General features: G+C 41.7%; 1 protein-coding gene and 1 pseudogene across 2 annotated transcripts in view; one reads left to right on the forward strand and one right to left on the reverse strand.

The window, feature by feature from the left end:
- Positions 1-23,022, reverse strand: part of LHFPL3 (LHFPL tetraspan subfamily member 3) — a 231,767-nt gene that overhangs the window by 95,016 nt on the left and 113,729 nt on the right. For both annotated transcript variants that reach the window (XM_048500263.1, XM_048500264.1), the window contains exon 2: positions 1,920-2,156. In XM_048500263.1, the coding sequence (XP_048356220.1) occupies positions 1,920-2,156 (237 nt within the window). The remainder of the gene's footprint in view (positions 1-1,919; positions 2,157-23,022) is intronic.
- On the forward strand, positions 10,428-11,619 carry LOC125434692 (annotated as a pseudogene).

A 23,022-nucleotide genomic window follows, 5' to 3' on the forward strand; every position in this document is an offset into this window, starting at 1 on the left:
CATGCTGACCTAACTTTGCTGGCCAGGTGGAAAAGTTGTAACTAACCAACTCCCACAGAAACCCTTGAGATCACATGTAAGACAGAACTCACAAAAGGCCCTGATTTAGCTGTAGGAAGGAACTCCATGAAGGTTACCAATGACGAAGGAGGAGAGGGTACCCCAGACTTTGGATATTCAGTCACGACACTCAGGAAGTTTCTACAAAATGCATAAATATTTGTCATCTGGTTTGCATGAAGCAGAGTGCAATAGGAAACTTGATTCAGGAATAATTTAGAGCTACTCAGGAACAGACTCAATAAAAAAGGAAGATATTTATAATACAATGCTCATTATCAACTGTCTTGTCACTTTCTGAGGCTTCGTAGCCAAATTTAGAGCCTTCGTGGATAGATAACACTCTTCAAGTGCTTAATAACTTACACAGCAATGCTACCAGCAAAGAAATGCAACAGTAAATAACCCCTTGCTTCCTGAGCACAGCAGTAGCAGCTCAGATTATTTGGTTGAGCCTCTGTCTTGGTGATTTATAGATATTATTTTAGCTGTGAATGATGAGTTTCAGAGAAGGGATGATCTGTGCAAGAACAGCATTAATTTGTAAATACCCAAAGACTTAGGCTCATCTTAAATTAGAAAAAGAAGCAAAGTGCCCCAAGTAATTATGGCTTTTAGATGTGAAAAAGGTACTCCAAATTAGGCAAAATCTGATCAAAAATAAAACATGCAGTTGGAACAATGGAAGTTAAAAGACATTTGCAAGTACGTATTTGCTTTACTTTCACAGCATAGGTGGCCTTGCTTTGGTGGGGGGGGGGGGGGCAGAATTTGAAATTTTTGTTTCAGTTCAGAGCTCCACTGCCATAGTGTGAAATTAAGAGTATAACGAGACAGGTACAAAACTAGTAGGACAAACATGCTTTTGGGACTCTTGTCAGCCCCTCAAATGGACCTTGGAATATAAGAACCCCATAGTACCCATGATGGGATGAGACATAATCAACTATTATTCTTTTGAGAGGCCTGTCTACTAAGAAGCATTAGAATAATGCAGTAGAAGTTCTACAAACACCTGACAGATTCCATAACAGTTTCAAGACAGCAATCCTAAGCAGGTCTACTCAGAATACTACTTGAGTCAATTCAATTAATTTTACTCATGAGAAAGCTGGAAAACACCCATCCAGATATTTCCCGCCTCCAGTAGAAACTGAATTCTCATGATATACAGTACTAGGACAGAAAGATCATTGACCTGACTCAGTGTATGGTGGCTTCATATGTATTTGATTTGCACTCTAGAAGTGGAAAAATTGTTCATAACTGACACATTTTACAAACAACTGTAAAACAGAATTCAGAATTATCATGTCTAAAATATTCTGAGGCAACATGCAATGAAACCAGGCAGAACAACCCCTGCCTGAGTTGTACTGAGTGCAATAGTCCTTGGGGGCATTCTTCGTAGTCACTCTTCATATCAGTCACTGGACCCTTTATTATTATCAGCCCCCTAACTTGTTAACACCCATTTTTGCCCCCTAATACAGAATTATATTGCCCCAGGATAGGCCATCTGCAAAAATTACAGCTGTAGTAGCAAAATGTTCGATCAATCAGAACAAAAGAAGCATTGAAGAGAATGAATTCATGGAGGCTTAAATAAATCACGGCATTAAAGCAGGTGGGTAAATTGAAGCACAAAGTGACTGAAAGTATTTAAACAAATTTAAAAATATTGAGAACAAATTACACAATATCAAAACAAAAAAGACTTTTTCAGCCCAAGAACTAAATTTTTTTGAAAAAACCACAGGAACTTGAGAGCCACAGGATCTTAGTTTCCACAAACAAAGAAAATGCATTTGCCCTTGAGGCAGCTCAGAGTAATGTGATGTCTCCAAAGTCCCCCATACCTTTGTTTTCCAGCTTGAGTTCCTCTGCAAGTAAGCTGTCTTGTCTATTGCCAAGTACAAATGCCAGGAAGGAGAGAATAAGGGCATCCAGAATTCCAATGATAGCCAAGATATACGCCCAGCGGATTGAACAAGCCCCCAGGGTGTACTTGTCCGTCTTCTCCCCACACATCTTTTTCACCGCTTCTGCATCCCAGCCGTCAGGATAAATCATACAGCCCAGGATAAGACAAGCAGCTGGCAACAAAGGAGACAGAGAAAGTGATAGAAAAATTGCATGACACAACTGAAGTTTCATTTAGCAATGATTCCTAGACTTTGTTCTTATCTTCACTTGTGATCCCAGACTTCAAAAGTAAGACTTTCCAAAGTCAAATATGATTGCTTATAAACATACAGCTGCCTGGGAATTGGAGGGGGTTCCGGTTCCGAAGACTCACTAAGACCTTTTTATTCATTCTTTTTAATCACTTAGTTATATAATCTTATCTTATTTTTGTACAGCCATCAATATTTATTGAGTGGAAAGCTAGAGGACTTCCTTCAAAATTAAGGCATGCATTTTTTTAAAAAAAGAATTGCACTCTAAACGCATTTATTTACCCCATTGGACTGGAAAAGATACTGGGGCAGAGGAGGTCAGGGCCTCTCCTCTGATTCCCAGGCCAATCTCAGTTCTTAGGTCAGGATTTGAAGGTCGTCATGGAGAGAAACTGGGAGAATGTATGAGATGTGAAATGTCAATGGAATGTGTAAGCCTAGAGAACCAGGTTAGGGAGTGGTGCAACTCTCTTATGTGAGAGGACCTTGTAGGATGGCTTTCCACTAAAGCATGTGAGTTTGGAGATACATGGCATTCTTGTGTTCTGAGGGGAAGACACATGGATGATCATGCACTTCCCAGCCTCCTGTACACACCCATTCTTCCTCCTCCTCCCTGGGTGAGGGCAGAGACGGACAGAACTACAGTAACTAATTTTGTAAAATTGTTTTATTTTGCTTCTGAATGATCTGTGGGCCACAATAAAAACTGAAGCGAACTGAAAATACATTTAACAGCTAGGAGTAAATTAGCAAGTATATAATGAACTGGAGGCCTATCAAATTCTTCACACAAAAATACAAGATCAGCACAAACCTGAATAGTATTAATCATGGTTAATATCAATCAGAGGAAACTTTGATCAATGCTGCTTAGGGGCTGTGCATAAGAGGATCCATTCCTAATCTTTTAACCCTAGTTCAGGGCTGGTGGCTTTTGATGTGGTAATCAATAAGCGATTAACTAGCATATGGGTCACAGTAATTGGAGTTTCACAGCCCCTCTGACCAGCTCAGTGACTTTGACTTGAAGTCCTCAGAGAGGAGCCTGAGGAACAAAGTTCAGTGGCTGAGGAGGATCAGAGGTACCAGGGAAGGATCAGCATTGGAAAGGTGTGCACTGACAATGTACCATCAGTGCCAGAGCTTACAAGGGAAAACTTGCCATTGCCCCTGACCCAGGAATGGCAGTGACAAAAGGCCAGGCTCAGGTAGTGTAGAGAAGAAGTGCCAGGCTGGCTGCACACTACCCAAATGTGGAAACCAAACAGAGCACTGATAGGGATGTTTCCTTTAAGGACCCTGGCCAGAGCACAGTGTAGCCTCAGGAACTCCAGCACCTGCCAGAAGGTGAGCTGGAGCTAATTACCTCCCAGCCTACTTAGGTCAAGGCCTGGGAAAACAGCCTTACTGGATTAACTGGTACCACTTTGGCGGAACAGCACCACAAAATAGGAGGGGGGGAGGGAAACACCCAACCCGAAAAAATAGGATGAACTGAAGAGGTTAAAATCCCCCAAAACAAAAAGTATGATGTAGCATACAAATGAACCAAGTCATTTATTTGTACAACATTGCACCAGTAGTTTAATATGTAAACAATCAAAAACAGGAAACATGCACATATACAATAAGATAACACACATTGCTAACTAGAATAAAACACATTGCCAAACATATTTTGGCATAAATCCTTCATTGGTGGCTTATAACCATAACTAATGCAGTCACATCTAACCTACAGCAGGACAAACATAACAATTCACAACAACTGGGAGGATATCCAAATTAAAACAACTGTAAAAATAATAACGAAAAGACATTAAAACCATACCATTAAAAATCATTAAAAAACACTATATACAAACTTGAAATATTTTATAAACTCTTTAGACACAACCAGACTTCAAATTTTTACACATTTGGGTATCTCTAAAAAAATAAATAAAACCACAGTTTCAAATGACATACTAATAGTGAGACATATATGGATGCTGTTAACTGGAGCAGGTGAGAAAAGATATACGTATATCTGTTTGCATCTATAGAATTGCCTATATAAGTATGTTTATTTGAAACACTGATGAAGATTTTGTGACAAAAGTCATTTGGCAATGTGTCTTACTGTACATAGCATTGTGTGAAATCTTCTCATATGTGCACATTTGTTTCCTGTTTTTGATTTGTTTGTATATTAAAATACTGTTTTTACGTTTATGAAGATAACTTAACTGGTTCATTTGTATATTGCATAATAGTATGTTTCTTTCTGTTTTTAGTGTTCTCCTCTTTGGTTTATGCTGTTTGGTTGGTTCTCAGTCACTCTGAAGGAAGCCTGAAAGGCCTGGGCTGCAGGATATAGGACACACACTTTATGTCTTGCTTTCCTTAATAATTTCCTGTTTTCTGTCCTTTGGACTTAATATAGACAGGTTGATCAGGTATCTGAGAAGCAAGCCAGGTAAAATCAATGCCTAACTTTTTAATGAAATGGTAACTCTAACTGGGTAACCATGTTAGTCTGAAGCAAAAAAATGTACCAGGAGTCCAGCAGCATCTGAAAGATTAACAACATTTATTTCCAGCACTAGTCCTCAACATATCTGGTGAAGGGAGTTCTGATTCATGAAAAACTTAAGCTGAAACAAATTTAGTTAGTCTTTAATATGATACTGGACTCTTTTTTAAATCTCCCTGGAGTGCTCTCTATTCCACTCCTATCCTGTTGTAATCATTTATCTACATTTTTGCTTTACACATCTGATGAAAAATATGGGCACAAATATTTCCCACAAAAGTGCAATCCTTTCCAGGAAATGTTGAGATAAGGTTAGCTTCAGGGTCCATATATCTAGCAGAAGGGCTAAATCATGAGACTTTAATTTTTAGATGTATTCTACTGCTCAATGATTTGTAGACTATTTACAACCCTAAATCAACGTTCTACAGATTTGTTACTACCATCAAAAGTGACCATTGCATGGCACATAAAACAAAAAGGCACATATCTGCATTGTGATTTGGTTTGCTTTAAAGGGTAAATAATTGTCAGAGCTCCTGAAAACATCCAGTGTAAATAACTATTTAGAAAATTAAACATTTTTGCATAACTATTTAATTGCAAGTGTAACCCCCATGCTCAGAATGGGTTGACCCAGTAAGGGGTGGAGACTCAGAGCAGCAAGAGGCAGCAGACCTCATGTAGTTGGAGGAGACAAGGCTACCAGACTCGGACCTTGATTTCTATAAGCCCTTAACACCTTGTTAAGGTAAACTGCAATATTGTTGGGAACTACTGGGAAGGTAGTTGTTTATTTTTTGCTATGTTGTAAATGTTGGAGTTTATTGTTTCAGGGTTTCTTTTTGTGATTGTAATGGGTGAGAGTTCTCCTGGAAACCTTCATCATGTTGAAGCCTGTTCATCAAGCCCTTGGAATCTTCAGGAGCCAACCCACTTGCAAAGAAGAAATGGACTTGGCAGTATCAGTAGACTGTAAATAAGAACATAAGAACAAGCCAGCTGGATCAGACCAAAGTCCATCTAGTCCAGCTCTCTGCTACTCGCAGTGGCCCACCAGGTGCCTTTGGGAGCTCACATGTAGGATGTGAACGCAATGGCCTTCTGCGGCTGTTGCTCCCGATCACCTGGTCTGTTAAGGCATTTGCAATCTCAGATCAAGGAGGATCAAGATTGGTAGCCATAAATCGACTTCTCCTCCATAAATCTGTCCAAGCCCCTTTTAAAGCTATCCAGGTTAGTGGCCATCACCACCTCCTGTGGCAGCATATTCCAAACACCAATCACACGTTGCGTGAAGAAGTGTTTCCTTTTATTAGTCCTAATTTATCCCCCCAGCATTTTCAATGAATGCCCCCTGGTTCCAGTATTGTGAGAAAGAGAGAAAAATTTTTCTCTGTCAACATTTTCTACCCCATGGCATAATTTTTTGTAGACTTCAATCATATCCCCTCAGTCAGCCTCCTCTCCAAACTAAAGAGTCCCAAACACTGCAGCTCTCTCCTCATAGGGAAGGTGCTCCAGTCCCTCAATCATCCTTGTTGCCCTTTCTCTGCACTTTTTTCTATCTCCTCAATATCCTTTTTGAGATGCTGCCACTCAGAACTGGACACAGTACTCCAAGTATGGTCAGCATTAATTCACTGCTTTATATAGCAGGGCATGACAATCTTTGCAGTTTTATTATCAATTTCCTTCCTAATGATCCCCAGCATAGAGTTTTGCCTTTTTTTACAGCTGCCATGCATTGAGTTGACATTCCCATGGAACCATATCAACTAAGACGTTTCTTTAAATCCCTTTCTCCTGGTCTCAGACTGATAGCACCTCGACCCTTGTAGCTTGTATGTGGAAGTTTGGATTTTTTTGCCCCTATGTGCATCACTTTTACATTTTGCTACATTGAACTGCATTTGCCATTTCTGGGCTCCACTCACCTAATTTATCAAGGTCCGCTTTGGAGCTCTTCGCAATCCCTTTGTGGTTCCTCACCACCCTACATAATTTGGTATCATCTGCAAACTTTGGCCAAATTCTTCACGCTACTCCACCCCCCTACTTCCAGGTCATCATTTATGAACAGGGTTAAAAGAGCACGGGGTCCCAAAACGGATCCCTTGGGGACACCTCACTCCCGACATCTCTCCATTGTGAGAACTTCCCATTTACACTCCACTCTTTTGCTTCCTGTTTCTCGCTAACCAAGTTTTTTAATCCATAGGAGGACTTCCCCTCTTATTCCTTCATTGCTAGAGTTTTTCTCAACAGTCTCTGGTGAGGAACCTTTGTCAAAAGCCTTTTGGAAATCCAAGTAGACAAATGTCCACTGGTTCCCCCCCTTATCCACATGTCTGTTTACACCCCTCAAAGAACTCTCTAGTAAGCTTGTAAGACAGGATTTGCTCCTCTGCAAAAAGCTTCATGCTGACTCTTTTCTCAGCAGGTCTTCTGCTTTTCACATGTTTTATAATTCTTTTATTCCTTTAATGATAGATCTCTTACCTAATTCTACCAGGAACAGATGTCAAACTGACTGGCCTGTAATTTCCCGGGTCCCCCCCCTAGATCCCTTTCTCTTTAAAAGATTGTAGTGTGACATTGGGCCATCTTCCAGTCTTCTTGTGGGATGGAGCCTGATTTCAGGGATAAGTTGCATATTAAAAGGTGAGAAGATCAGCTAATTCCCCATGCTTGAGCTCTTTAAGAACTCTTGGGTGAATGCAATCTGGGCCAGGGGATTTGGTAGCATTTAGTTTATCAATGGCTGCCAGAACTTCTTCCTTGTCTACCACTATCTTCGCTAGTTCCTCGGATTCGCCTCCTAAGAAGCTTGGTTCAGGTGCAGGAATGTTCCTCACCTCCTCTTGGGTGAAGACACATGCAAAGAATTCATTCAGCTTCTCTGCAATCTCCCTGTCATCTTTTAGCACACCCTTTGTTCCTTTGTCAAGAAGACTTGGCCAGGAAGAAGAAGAAGACTTGGCCAGGAAGAGCAGAGTGACCTGCTGGTGTTCATTTTGGAGGGCTTTTCTCAAAGCCACAGCTTTTAAATATAAGGACTTGAAATTGCAACCTGAACAGGACCTTGAAATGTGATGTTAAATGTTGATGTTATATGTTATGTGTTAAGAAAGTAAACCATTTTGTTTTTAAAAATTGTTGTTGCAAACTCATTCCAGGTTCTGCCCCACAGAACCCACAAGCTGAGGTTACACAAGCCTAGAATAATATTACAATGAGAATTTGGAAGTACATTTTTAAAATCATTTAAGAAATGCCAGGTGGCTGTCCTCACAAAATACAAATTAATTTACAGACAGCCCAATCCCGATTTTTTTTGCCGGGGAGGGGGGGGGGCTCTGCAACACTGAAGGGCAGAACATTTAAAAACCATCAAGCCACATGGATAGCCTCATAGCCTAAACACTACACTTTTTGGTGGCGTAAGTCTACCTTCTAAGAAAACTACCTCTGCTTCCCCACCGTGCTCTGCCATTCTTTTATTCTTTACCACCACCAAGTTTTGGTATTGATGTTTGTGTGAATGTAAGACACAGAGTTTTTTTAAGCTGCACGTTGATATTTATTCCATTAACATATTGAGCCAGTGACCCATTCAAACCCTCATGAGTCACGAAAGCTCCTAAAAGCTATGGGCATCAGCCCCATTCCCTCCAATCTCAGCCAAGAGCTCTGCTCCTTCAGTGTCGCACAATGACATTGTTTTGGAGGCTATCTCCCAGGAGATGGCCTGATACTCACAAAATGAATATATGAAAAATTAGTGTAATAGATTGGTATTGTTTATATTCTAACAATGTTGTGGATAATTTGGTGTTCAGACCATCCTGAAAAATCTGCAGTTGCAGAACATGTGTTAAACAAATCTGGACATAACATTTTATTTGAGAACACTGAAATTCTGGACAATTCAGAAGGTTACTATGTCAGACTGCACAGGGAGGCCATTGAAATTCACAAACACCAGGACAACTTCAATAAGAAAGAAGAGACTCTGAAAATTAGCAATGCTTGGCTCCCAGTACTTAAAAAATGGACTGATAACCCCACCCCCAATACAATGCACTCAACCACACCTTTGCATAGCAAGTTCCACCCAAACACTTAATGATTGTATTGTTGAAGGCTTCCACGGCCGGTTTCAACTGGTTCTGGTGGGATACACCTCTGAAGATGCCAGCCACAGATGCAGGCGAAACATTAGGAACAAGATCCATCAGACCACGGCCACACAGCCCAGAAAACCCACCAGAACCAACTTAACGATTGGTTTCCCACCCTGGGACATGGACAATACACCACACTAAACTTTCCCTTCTCACTAGACACAGCGTGAAACAGACTTTTCGCTGTGATACACCTCTGAAGATGCCAGCCACAGATGCAGGTGAAATGTTAGGAACACGATCCACCAGACCACGGCCACACAGCCCGGAAAACCCACCAGAACCAGTTGAATCCGTCCATGAAAGCCTTCAACATTACTGACATTGTTTGTATACTTCTAGGAAATTTAGGATTTTGTTTTTAATATAAAAAATGGGGGAAGATGGAGGGCTGATTACTGAAGTACAGTCTTGATCACTGCTTGAATGCAGAGACCCATACAGCTTCCCTCCCCTACACCCAGCTGCCATAAAAGCTGATTTTATGCTTGGGCCAAGATGGCCATGCAGGGAGTTTCAACAGCATGATAGTTCCAACTCCATTGAATTGAATGCTGCATTTGTGACACATCATTCCAGCATCCACCAGTCATTCACACTGTATTAACCCTCTGGCTCATTCTAGACTTTCTACAGTCTAGCACCCCAGACTATTAGTAGTTGCCATCACAAAGGGTTAACTCCATCAAGAGAATTCTTGAACAATAAATGATTTCACAGAGTCAAAATCAACAACTGCTCGTATATATGCCTTCTCCGTTGTGGCCTCTGTCTTGTGGAATGACCTGCCTGAGGAGGTCAAGAAGGCTCCCACTCTCCTGGCTTCCTGCAAAGCATGCAAAGTTGAATTATTCAAGAGGGCTTTTCTATGTAAGCTATACAGCAGCACTGTACAAACTGTTTGACAAAGTTTCTTGGATAAATGGCCAGAGACTGTGGTCTGTGTTACTGTGTATAGTTTGCTGTCAGTTGGATTCTGTTGTGCAACTTTGCATCATCTAATGTGACATGTTAACACTTATGTTTTGCTTCAGTCCTGTTTTTAAATTTGTGATTGGTTCCACAACTCAAATCCTATTTCATTGTTTATTGAATGTCTAATCTTGTTAACTGTATTGACTAATTCTGTGTAATCTGCCTTGAGTCTTAGTATGAAAGGTAGACTATAAATAATGTAAATAAATAAATTACTCTAGTCTGAAATTGGGAAAATGAAGGGATTGAAATGGAACAATTATTGGTTTCTGGGAATGCAACAGGATAGAAAAATCAATTGTAAATGTGTTTTTAAACACTTTTTACTGAAGTTTACTCTGTATTTATTTAATTATTTAGATAGTTATGTCCTACTTTCTCCCCTAAACTAATAAAAGCATTTTCTCATCCTTCATTCTATCCTCACAACAACCGTGTGGGTTTTTGTGGTGTTACTCAGACCCGTAGTGCACCTGCTGTCACCAGAACACCAACCCCGGACTTGCAACCTGCTCAAACATGCATGAGTGCATCTCAATCCATGCTGGCCAAGCTGGAGTGCAGATTGGCAATGCATGCTGGGAACTCTACTGCCTGGAGCATGACATTCAGCCCAACGGCACAATGCCAAGTGACAAAACAATCGGTGATGGTGATGACTCATTCAACACCTTCTTCAGCGAGACGGGTGCAGAAAAACAAGTCCCTCGTGCTGTGTTTATGAATCTGGAACCAGCGGTATTAGATGAAGTGTGGAATGGGACATATAAACAGCTTTTCCACACTGAACAGCTGATTTCTGGAAGGGAAGATGCTGCTAATAATTATGCAAGAGGTCATTACACTATTGGGAAGGAGATCATTGACGTAGTACTGGAACATGTCAGGAAGTTGGCTGACCAATGTACTGGCTTGCAAGGATTCCTGATTTTCCACAGCTGTGCCCTCATGGTTGACAATGAATCTATCTATGATATTTGTCGTAGGAACCTGGACACTGAACGCCCTACCTACACCAATCTCAACCACCTAATTGGTCAGATTGTCTCCTCAATCACTGCCTCTCTCAGATTTGATGGTGCCTTAAATGTGGACTTGACAGAGTTCCAGACAAACCTGGTGCCTTATCCTAGTATCTACTTCCCCTTGGTAACTTATTCCCCCATTATTTCAGCAGAGAAAGCTTACCATGAGCAACTCTGAGATTACCATGAGTCTCTGAGATTACTAATGTTTGCTTTGAGCCATCCAATCAGATGGTAAAGTGTAATCCACGTCATGGCATATGGCCTGTGGTATGTTATACCATGGGGATGTTGTCCCCAAGTATATCAATGTTGCTATTGTTACTATCAAAACCAAGCATACCATTCAGTTTGTTGATCGGTGTCCTACTGGATTCAAGGTAGGAATGAATTACCAGCCTCCAACAGCAGTTCCTGGTGGAGACTTGGCCAAAGTCCAATGTGCAGTTTGCATGCTGAGCAATACAACAGCCATTGCAGAAGCCTGGGCCGACCTGGACCACAAGTTTGACTTGATGTATGCCAAGCATGCTTTTGTCCATTGGTATGTAGGAGGAGGAATGGAGGAAGGAGAATTTTCAGAGGCCCGGGAGGATCTGGCTGCACTTGAGAAGGATTATGAAGAAGTGGGTACTGATTCTTTGGATGGTGAGGATGAAGGCAAAGAATACTAAACTTTAAGAAAAATCTAATGTATGGCTATTACCACTTTCTGCCTTGCCTGTAATAAAGTAAACAAGACGCACATCTCTTAAATGTAAACTGTACACCTAGCATTCCATGCCAAAATGTTTGGAATAGATGCTTATATCCAAGTAATTGTCTTGATGATCTTGAAAGTGCTTAAATAGTTAGGTGGATATCAATTAAAATTATTCATGCAAAATTAAATTAAACAACTGTGTGAATTAGGCCAGACTAAGAGAGAACGATTGACCTTAGGACCCTCTTCCATGACAGAGCAGGGATTCCAACTTGGGTCTCCCAGATCTAGTCTGATGCTCCACTCAATCTATGACTCTATGATTCCATTATTTACTCTTTTGCAATTTACTGCCAACGATAAGAGCTACAAATACTGTACACCACCTCAAGCACACCCATTTGTGCATACCAAGCACACCAATACAGTAATATAAGTATTATGAGTAAATATATAACTATAACATTTTTAATTACCACATGTCATGCTCTCTCCCCATTCTTGGTGAGCTTTAGTCAACTCTTGTATACCTGGAGTTAGGAGAAGGTTTTCCCCCTCTACCTTCTTATCTCCTTAGCATGAAGTACAGTGGCTCAGGAGACGGATGGCCAGCGTGCCTAGAAATGACCAAGCTGGTCTTGGAGAAAAGGGGGATAAAATGCTCCACTATGGCTAGCTTGGTCCCCTCCACTGTGGTCAGCTTGCTCTTTTATTCTGTGGCTACCATGATGGGGTTGGGGTTAACGGTTACATTCTCTATTCTCTGCAGCCAGCTTGTTCTCCTCATGGAAGCTACCTATGTGCTAGAATGAGAGGATTGTTGGAGAGGCTAGGCCTCAACTTCCATCTCTAGTATGGGTTCTGCTCAGGGAGACAGTCCATTCAGCAGTTTCTGTTTAAAAGTGCAAACTACCTGCCAACCTCAAGCCCTACATGGCAATGACCATGCACACTTTCCTGAACAGATGGAACCATGCCATATGGAGTGTTTCATGCTTGTGAAGACCCACAGGAGGTATAAAAAAGACTCCACCCACCTGACTCTGAGTTCTAATCATTATACAACACTGGTTGCAAAACTCTCTGAACACCAAAAAAAATGCTGGATTTGGATTCTACTAGTGGAGGCATTTCCTCTGGCAGAAGGAACTTTCACCTACTTCCTATGAAGAATAATTGGTTTTTATATCCTGTATTTCTCTACAATAAGCAGTCTCGTTGTTTGATATAAAGCACCCCCCTTCCCACCTCAAGGCAACAGGCAATCTTGTGGAGGTGGTAGTGGAAATAGGAGAGTTCCGAGAGAGTCCCGTGACCAGCCTGCAGACCCAGTGCAGGCTTCACGTAGAGGAATTGGTGAATCTCAAACCCAAATCCAGTCTTAATTCGGGATTAAATCCACCACTCTTAACTACACCACTCTTAACTACACCTCTTTTCACTGAAGGAAAGCAACTCCATTAGCAGAACTGGTGTTCTAATCCATAAAAATAAAGAACAATAATGTAGCTAAGAAATCTTCCTTAATATAATTTTAGTTAAGCAGCCTCACGATGAAAGCACGTGTTCTTTATCCATAACGAAGTGGAAGGTTATAATGCTTCACAAAGTCCCCAGGCAATACATTACAATTGCTGCCTGTGCTTCCTGTCATGGGGACACCTCTACTTCTCTCCAGCTTTTCCCGATCTTTTTGAACTGTTCCATTAAGTGGAAAAGAGGGGATATGGACACTAGGTCCTTGAGGTTTTCCGGAAATATCACTTCATTCACACTGACATTCAGCAGTGACATTTCATAGCCTTTCAAGAGCAGATGCCTCACTGAATCTAGCAGCAGCAGCAAAGCCATGCCCCCTTAAACCATGCCATGCCCCTTTAAACCATGTTTGCAAGGTATGAATAATGTCAGTAATAATGGCAGAGAATGAGGAAAAGAAAGCAGTCTTCAGAAATAGGGCCAATGCACTTCCTGTCCATTTGACCGAAGACCAATACTCAAACAATTCTGAGGTGTAAATCAGGTGTTGCTGATGTAAGAAATATCAAACAATTAAACCAGAATGTTCAGTTATCCTTTAACTTAATGATTTCTAGAGCAACCTAAGTACAGGACTCCCTACCCCAAAATGTTTCCAGATTATTGGTTAATGTAAGTATATATACCAGCTTTCCATTGTTCAAAGCAATACATAAAGTCCATTTACAGTATAATCAGTACTAACAATGAAATTCAAAATACACCAACCTAACAGCCAAGTTCCTAGAACAAATTGCTCCAGTGAACTGCTAGACATAAATATGGCTTAAAGACCTTGTGAGAGGAAGGCAACAAAGAAGCCTTACAAATGTCTTTCAAAGAACTGGGGCAGCCAGAAGACAGGGAACTGATTTCTGTCATCTGGACAGCATTTGTCTTCCAGGTGTTTTCCATCCCCCAACTGGAGGTTGGCAACCCTAGTTCCCTTGGAGGAAATGGCTGCTTTGCAAGGTGGAGTCTATGGCATCATACCTCTCTGAGGTCCTTCTCCTCCTCAAACACTGCCCTCCCCATGCTCCAACCCTCAAATATCCAAGTATTTCCTACCTTGGAGTTGGCAACCCTTCCCAACTTACCTTTATCTGCCCCCTCTGTCTTCAGCTCCCTCCCATACAAGGCAGTCTCTACCTAAGAAAACTGTGGTCCAGTCTGTGTTGCTAGCTACTGGCCAGGCCCCCTTGGATTGTAGAAAACCCTCAAGTACTTGTTCAGGGGTATTTCCCTGTATCCCTCTCCCCACACTATTTCCTCTTTTTGCCCTCCTGGCAACTCCCATATCCTCTCTCCTTTCCCCACCTTATTCTGTCCTTGTCAGCTATTCACAATCTACATTTTATCGGCCTTCCATCTTCAGTTACATTTATTATTTATTTACTACATTTATCCACCACATTTGTCCACAATGGGAACCAAAGCAGTTCACATTAATCTTATGTCTCCCTTTTTATCCACACAACAACCCTAAGAAGTAAAGTTAGGCTGAAAGTTTGTGACTGGTCCAAAATCACCCAGTGAGCTCCCACAGCTAGAAGGGGATTTGAATTTTGGTCTCGAAGACCCTGTTCCAGCTCTGTTACACCACACTGGCTTTCCTAGAGTGGCTGTGGTCAAATAGTAGCAAGTAGTCATGCCTTGTTGAATCATGCAAGTCAGATGATATCAAATCACCTCAAGGTAAGGCCTAGGGCTGCCAATTTCCAGGCAGGAACTGGAGATTCCCTGGAATTACAACTGAACTCTAGATGTCCTCTGGAGAAAATAATTGCTCTAATGGGTAGACTCTATGGCGTTATATTCAGCTGAGTCCTCTTCTCTCCTCAAACCCTGCCATTCTGAGACTTTATCACAAAATCTCCTGGAATTTTCTAACCTGGAGCTGAAAACCCTAGCCAGACCTGGCCCAGGTTAGTCCTCCCTCAAAGGCCAAAAAGTCTTAGGAAGGGCTCTGCCCCATCCCCCTTGCTTTTACTGACAGAACCAAGCCTTTGAATTCTGTGGTTGCCTAGCAACAGACACTGAAAGAATGCATTACTGAAAGCTACAGGCAATCCTTTATTGTTTTCAGGGGTTTTAAACCCCCAATGTATTTTTCAAAATTTCACATTTTTCTGCACACCTGGGGCTCTTTTCAGGTTTGTAGAAAAATCTGTCTTGCCCATTCACAGCTCCCAAGATTTGGCTGACTTCATTATTATAATATAATATATAGGCTTGGCTGCAGAAAGGATTACATATTCATAATCTCCTTTAAATAGTCTAGTGCTTTCTGTATAACTGTATAACTGTGACTCTGATTTATTTAATCCGCTCAAGAGTAACTAGAGTTTTGTTAAATACATTTCATAAAGACAGAATTGGGTGATTATTGGCTAGGATATAAGATTTCCCCCAAACCTGGAATAAACAAAATTCTAACCTCTTCAGATAGACGACTGGTACCTGTATGATCATTGGACAGATTGATCATTCCTCACACAGTCTCATTGCTTTATGGTTAATGTGTTCCTTTAAAATACTAAGAAAAAAAACACTTCTGGTTTCCATGTTCCTGTTTTAAGTAATCCCTGAGGTGGAAACAATCCCATTAAAAAAGATATAACTTTTCCTGGCCTGGGTCATTGAGCTTGCGTTGAGAACCTCATTTTCAATTTTCTTCCCACAAAAGACCCTACAACCTGCATTTAGAAAACTAGCAATTAAAGGAGGAGAAATTACCTAACATTGTAACATGCTAGCTTTCTTCATGCAAGAAGTGTCCGTATTCATGGGGAGAACTCAAGACAAATTTGCCTGAAATGATATAACCCAGACCAAGTTTTTCTTTTTGATTCTACTGGAAGTGATAAACTAGCTCTTGTTAGCCATAGTGTGGTCTGAAACCACCCAAACAGCCAGGTTTGTTTATATTTTGTCTGAATAAAATGGTAGCAAAATGGGAACTTATCTCATGATCACAGTAGACCCTTGTGGATTTGTTAACTTATAATTTCACTTATTTGTAGTACAAAAGTTATATTTCAATGTCTCTGTTCTCTGGTCTAAAGTTCCAAGGTCTGGCTAATCCTGCAATCTCATCATCCCTTGAAAACTCCAGCTTTACCAAACCACTTTTATATGACAGAATTCTTCATAGAGTTTGTTTTTACTTTTGCAAAAATAAATTTCTGTACCTGGCATCAATTTTCTAGTTTCTCTGATTAATGCCATTTCATGTTTCTTAATTTATAAAGAACTAAGTCACCTGCAGTGCACTTAGAACTGTCAGATCCTCTAAGACCAATAGTCATATACTAGGGCCCTTTCCGCACAGGCCTCCGGGCGCCCTCATACTGGCAAGAATTCTGCCGGCGTGGGGGTGGAGGCCGTTCGCACGCAAGCGTGCGAGCGGCCCCAGCAGAGGCCGGTGCAGGAGAGGCAGATCCGCATGGAGCCGCCTCTTCTCCGTCCCTCTCTTACTTACCTCGTTGCTGTCGTCGTCCTGCTGTCCTCCTAAGCCCTGCCCACACTGCCCTCCGACCTCCAGGGGTCGGAGGACAGCGTGGGCGGGGCTCAGGAAGACAGCAGGGCGACGACGGCGATGAGGTAAGTAAGAGAGGGACGGGGGAAACAGTGTGTTCCCGGCGGTGCCGTTCGCACCGCGCCGCAGGGAACATGCTGTTTTCTCAAAAACAACCCTTTAAAGGGATGTTTTTGAGGACGGCCTGACACCGCCCTGAGGGAGGGGAAGGGGAGCCAGGTTGGCGCTGCTGCGTTTCAGCAGCGCCTCCTGTGCGAACGGCGGCCTGGGTGCGGCGTTTTTGCCGTCCCCAGGCCGCCGTTTTTGGCCCGTGCGGAAAGGGCCAAATACTTTTGGGAAATAAGTTTCTGAAATGCATTTAGACACAAAACCTTTTTCTCCACCTTCTCAAATGATTAACCAGCTGCATCTGTACAATTCCTTGACATTTTGGACATTGATCCAAAAGGGTTGATAAAGAAACCACAACTTTTCATCTATACTGATAAGGTTTACAAGTCAGGTAGCATGATTTCCTAGATCAAAGTTTCAGAAATTGGACACTTAGTGTACTCAAGTCCCTAAAACTGTGCACCATTTTAATACAGTGCTAAGTGTTTTACATATATGTAAGTGGAAATTTCCCAGAAATTTCCCCAAAATTAGACTAATTATCAGGAAGTTGAAAGTAACATCAAATCTTTTTAGGATGCAAAATCTCCAAAAGAATGTTTCCCACTGATTACAAAAGGAACAAACAGGGCTGCTAATGAGGAGATACAAAAAAATCTTGAGGGCACAATTTTTCAAATGAGCAGAGTAGCCACAAGTGCTAGCAAAACAGGTATAAGTTGAAGATATGGCAAACAAATACAGAATTTGAGAAGCATACTGCTAAAAACAGTGGGTAAGACAACAAAGATGTCTAATACAACAGAAGAAGGAAAACAGCCAGGGAGACAGTTGGATCATTGCATGACAAGGACACTCTAACTGAGGAGGGGCATTTCAGAGAAGTGGAATCACATTATGCTAGTCTGTGCTATAATGGATGCTGATTCAGGCAAGGATGACTAAATTGCCTTTTTTCCAGGAAAGACATCTATCTCTAGGTTTCACATACATGCTGGTGAGATCTGAACAAGCTGTGGCGATCAAGGACAGGTATCTTCAAGCTATGGTAAACAGTCAATGAAAGCTTCAGTTGGGTAAGTGCTGAGCTGATAAAAGCAACTTTTATGTCAGAGATTATTAGAAATAACCCTGAAAACAAAACAGGCAGTAGCTAGGTTGCTGCAGTTACTCAGTAGAGCTGTGCTTATAGAAGAAGAATGGTTTCTTCCTCTTCCCACTCATCACTCCAGTTCACTGATGCATGTGACTAATGACTTACCTTGGCAATAAACTTCACTAGGTTGGAAGGATCCAACCCAGTATGATAATGCTTTATTTATATAACTATGGTGCACTTACATTTCAAATAGTTATGTACTCCCAGATGCTTAGGGCTTCATCATTGTTTAAAAAGCACATGGAAACTAAAGGTTTATAATATTACATGTATGGGATGGAGAGAGAGAACTTTTTTCTCCCATGGTATTAGAACACAGAATTATTCACTGAAATTAAGTGACAGCAGATTCAGGATTGAAGGTGGAAGAGCTAGGCAGTCAGAGAGAGTCACGAAATCTAGTTGGGGGTTTAGCCCCATTCTGAGGTCAGTGGAAGAGTAGTTGAAGCCACAGCAAAAAGTAAAGCTCTACTGGCTCCCAGTAGAGTTCCGGATCACCTTCAAGGTGTTGGTGTTGACCTTTAAGGCCTTACGCGGCCTGGGACCATTGTATCTTCGAGACCGCATCACCCCATATGTCCCTACACGGCCTCTCCGGTCGATGGAGGCCAACTTACTGGTGGTCCCTGGCCCCTCAGCGATGCGGTTGGCCTCCACGCGGGCCAGGGCCTTTACAGCCCTGGCCCCGGCCAGGTGGAATGCTCTCCCTCCAGCAGTCCGGGCCCTGCGGGACCTTGGTGAGTTCCACAGGGCCTGTAAGACGGAGCTGTTCCGCCGGGCCTTTGGAGGAACCGACCGCTAATAGTGCCCCCACTCTCCTTTTGTGGCCAGTCATCTAGGCCACTTACCATCTATTGAGACTCACCATGCCTCCCTTTTTCGGGGGAGGGGGAATTTTAATCTGGAATATTGGACGCCAACTATACCGTTTATTATGATATATTGTATAATTTAGATTTTTAGCTTTTATCGCTGCTTTAAATGTCTGATTGTTTTATACTGTTATTTTATATGCTGTACACCGCCCAGAGCCCTTCGGGGATGGGGCAGTATAAAAGCCTAAATAAATAAATAAATAAATAAATAAATAAAGGGGCGTAGCAAGTGAATGGAAGTTGTGACATCATAATGGAGAATACAGGCACAGCATTCAATGCAAGGTGACCCCTGCCCCATCTACTGACCCCACCTGGCTGGTCCTGCAGGTACCCATCCATCCTGGGAATCACCATGGTGACCAGTGATTCAGGCAGAGACAATGAAGTCTTCAAGACAGAGGCAACACAGGACAGTAAAACCTAGACTTCCTGTAATAGCCTAGGCCACAACTGAGACACAAGCTGCCACTATGAATCTTAGTCAGTTCAGCCAGTGGTTGACAGAGCCTTAGGCAGAAGGGAAATCCTTAAGCTGAATTGTTTGTATGAGGAGGAGAACCTGGAGCCTTTTGCTAGAATGCACTCTCTTTGATAAGCATGAAATTAACTTATTGTGCCTTATTGGAGCATTGTGCCAAAATTAATTAAGAGACACATTTATTTTAGTCTGTAATACAAGCCAGGTTTCCACTTGAAACTGGACATCAAGGAACAATTTTTTAAAATCTAACCATGGTGCCTCTGCATTTTTAAAAACCTTTGAAGCGCTTCAAAGTGCAATACTGCAAGATCCACTAGTACAGTTTAATTGACTATATAGGTAAATTGTACACTTGTGTGAATTAATGGTCTCTTGAATCTCCCCTAAACTGCAAATGCAACCACAAAGATCATTAAGTAACCCTGTTGAAGTAAATGCCTGTACAAGCTTGACTGCCCGAGATCATACTTCACTACATGACATCCTTGTGCTTCAGTACAATTAGCTGGAATGTTAGAAAGTATGCCTGAGGCTGTAAGCAAATTAGAAAATTCTTTACAGAAAAACAAGTGTCATATAAATCCCAGTAACAGATGAACTCAAAGAAAAAGAGATGGGAGGATAAGTGGTAACAGAAGAATGGAGGAAAGTCAGAAAAAAGAAAAAGGCCAGTCCCATCCACAGCCTGAGGCACCGGGTTCCAGCACTAGTCCTGCCACCTCCAGAGGGCTTCAGAGTGATCTAGGGAGGCAGGAAAAACAACAAACCTTGCAGGCAGCTGAAAGCCCTCCACGGGGCTGAATGGACTTACACCTGCTCCTCTGCCTTTTGGGTGGCATAAGTCCAGGGCACTGGCTCCTCCCCTGGGAACACCCAGCTTGCCTGCCTGGTATCCAATCAGATGCCAATGCAGCTCTTAACACCAGTCACCCTTTCAAGTGAGGTGCCACCAAGGTCTGTGGTGCCCGCCTGACTCCCAGGTTGACCCCCCACCAGCACATCGAGTTATTCATACACACACCCGCCCCCATTGGATGGGGCTGTTAATGAGGAAGAATCACATGAAAGGTTGACATGAAAGGTCATGCAGCTTCTAAAATAAAATAAATATTCATGCAGCTTCTAAAATAATTCCCATGCATTCTTAAACTTTGACTCTCAACACCCAAAGCTTTTGATTTAGCTGCAAATTCCAAGAATTGTGGAGAAAGCCCAAAATAGGAATCAACAATGAGAACTTTATTGATGGAATACAGAAGTTAACATATTGTTAATCGGTTCCAAAAAGATTCAGCTGTGAGACACAATCAACATACTGGATCCTACTCCTCTGCCTCGAATATTATTTATCTGGTGGCTTCAGAGCAGCATGTGTGCTGTAAGCCTTTTTTCCTAGGACAAAAGATTTTTAATGTCCTGAAAAAGAAAAATAGGGAGAAGTTATATTAAAGGATATCTTGCAAATATTCTTCTATAAAAGTGGTTTTCAAATTGTGTTCCAGGAAACCGTGAGGCTCTTCAGAGGTTTTTCAGGGCTCATCAGTGAAATGACAAATAGACACCCCTGTTCAGTAATAGGTAACTGCAAGAAACAGAGGGTTTATTTAGAAACACAGGAACACAGAGCTGAAAGTGACCTCAAAGTGACCTGCACAATATAGGAAATTCATAGCTACCCCACCCACCACTCCAGTGACCCCTGCTCTATACCCAGAGAAAGGTGAGAAACCTCCAGGATGTGTGGCCAATCTGGACTGAAGGAAAATTCCTCCTTGTCCTCAGAGTAGCAATCGGCTTTACCCTGGGCATATAAGAAATGGCCACAAGAGCCAAGTACTGACTCATCCCTTCCTGTCCCACTCTCACAATCTACTTAAATTCACAGAATCAGCATTGTTGTCAAGTGGCCATCTAGACTCTGCTTAAAAATATCCCAAGGAGAGCCTACCATCTTCTGAGGAAGGCTGTTCCTCTGGGGAACTGATCTGCCAGGAAGTTCTTCCGAAAGTGTAGCTGAAAGCTCTTATGATTTAATTTCAACCCACTGGCCCAGGTCCAACCTTCTGGAACAATGAAAAACTCCACTCCATTCTCTATATGTTATCCTTTCAAATATTTGAAGATGGCTATCATACGACCACCTCTCAACTATCTCTTCCCCAGCTCTTTCAATCCTTCCTCACAGGACTTGGTCTCCCCCCACCATCTTTGTCACCCTCTTCTGGGAATATTTCAGCTTTTAAAGCTGTGATGCCCAAAACTGAATACTGTACTCCAAGGGAGATTTTGCCAGAGCAGAGTAAAGTGATATTAACACTTTGCACGATCTGGATGTTATGCTTCTGTTCGCACAGGCAAGAATCACGTTTGCCTTTTTAGCCAACAAATGTGATTCTGGGCTGCATCAACAAAGATACAGTATGGTGTAGTAGTTAAGAGTGGTGGACTCTAATCTGGAGAACCAGAATTGATTCCCCATTCCTCCACGTGAAGTGTGCTAGGTGACCATGGGCCAGCCACAGTTCTCTCAGAACTCTCTCAGCTCCAACTACCACACAAGGTGCCTGTTGTGTTGAGAGGATTGTGGTTGTAAGCTGCTTTGAGACTCCCTAAGATAGAGAAAAGCAGGGTATAAAAACCATATGGAGGTAGCTGGTAGGAGGTTATCTTTTTATGTTGCATTATTTGTTGTGGCGGGAATGAACTGGCTGCTTGCCTTGGTTGGGTGTCAAACTTTTAGTGATCAATCATCAAGCTGTTTTGAAGCTTTATTTGCATTTTGTTATCTCTGTAATAACTGTTTATCCTGTTTATGGGCTTCCTTTCATGCAAAATAGGATACCATACTAAATATGTTCCAGAATCCATACCACAATCTGAGGTGATACCATTCCACCAGTGGTACCAGTTTGGTTCTAGATTATCTGTTTCAGCTGCACAAAGCAGAATTAAACTGAAATATTAAATTGATACAACCATATTTGTTCAGTGTAAGGAGGTGGCATATCTATGACTTCTTCCATGGTCACCAACAAACATTTGGTTAAAAAAAGTCAAACTCAAGGGAACATTACATTCAGGTCTCTGTAATTCAGTGACAGTGAAATGTCCCCTCATAGCGATATTCCCCCATGAAATTTGTTCATGTAATAGCATAATTGTCTTGCTGAATAAAGCTAACCACCAAAATGAGCACATAAAAGATTTCAGCAAAAGGTGAAAACTTCAAGGTACAGAAGTGAAACAGTGTGGTGATGTTATTCTACTGAGAAGACTCTTGTGGATTTTCTGTTGAAAAGGGCTACAGTTATGGAAAAAAGAAAAGGAGAAAATTTTCAAATCTGAATCACAGCCTTGTTTTACCCAGTGACGGCACTGTAATAATTAAAGATGTCTGTCTGCGAACAGTGAGTGTTTTGCTAATCTTCAGCAGCAAAGATTGAAACAAAGAAAACAATGCAAATGATGCTCTAGACAGATGTTTCTACCAATGTATCACAGTACAGTGCATAATCTTTTTAATTACACAGGCATTACAAACACACTATCCTTCTACTAAGCCATTTAAAAACAAGCAACTGTTTCTAAGATCGAAAAAGGTTATCTATTTTCCACACACAAACAAATTATATTTATTTATTTATATTTCGAACTTTTAGACTGCCCTCCCCCAAAGGGCTCAGAATGGT

Source organism: Sphaerodactylus townsendi, linkage group LG06, assembly GCF_021028975.2.
Source record: "Sphaerodactylus townsendi isolate TG3544 linkage group LG06, MPM_Stown_v2.3, whole genome shotgun sequence".
NCBI lineage: Eukaryota > Metazoa > Chordata > Lepidosauria > Squamata > Sphaerodactylidae > Sphaerodactylus > Sphaerodactylus townsendi.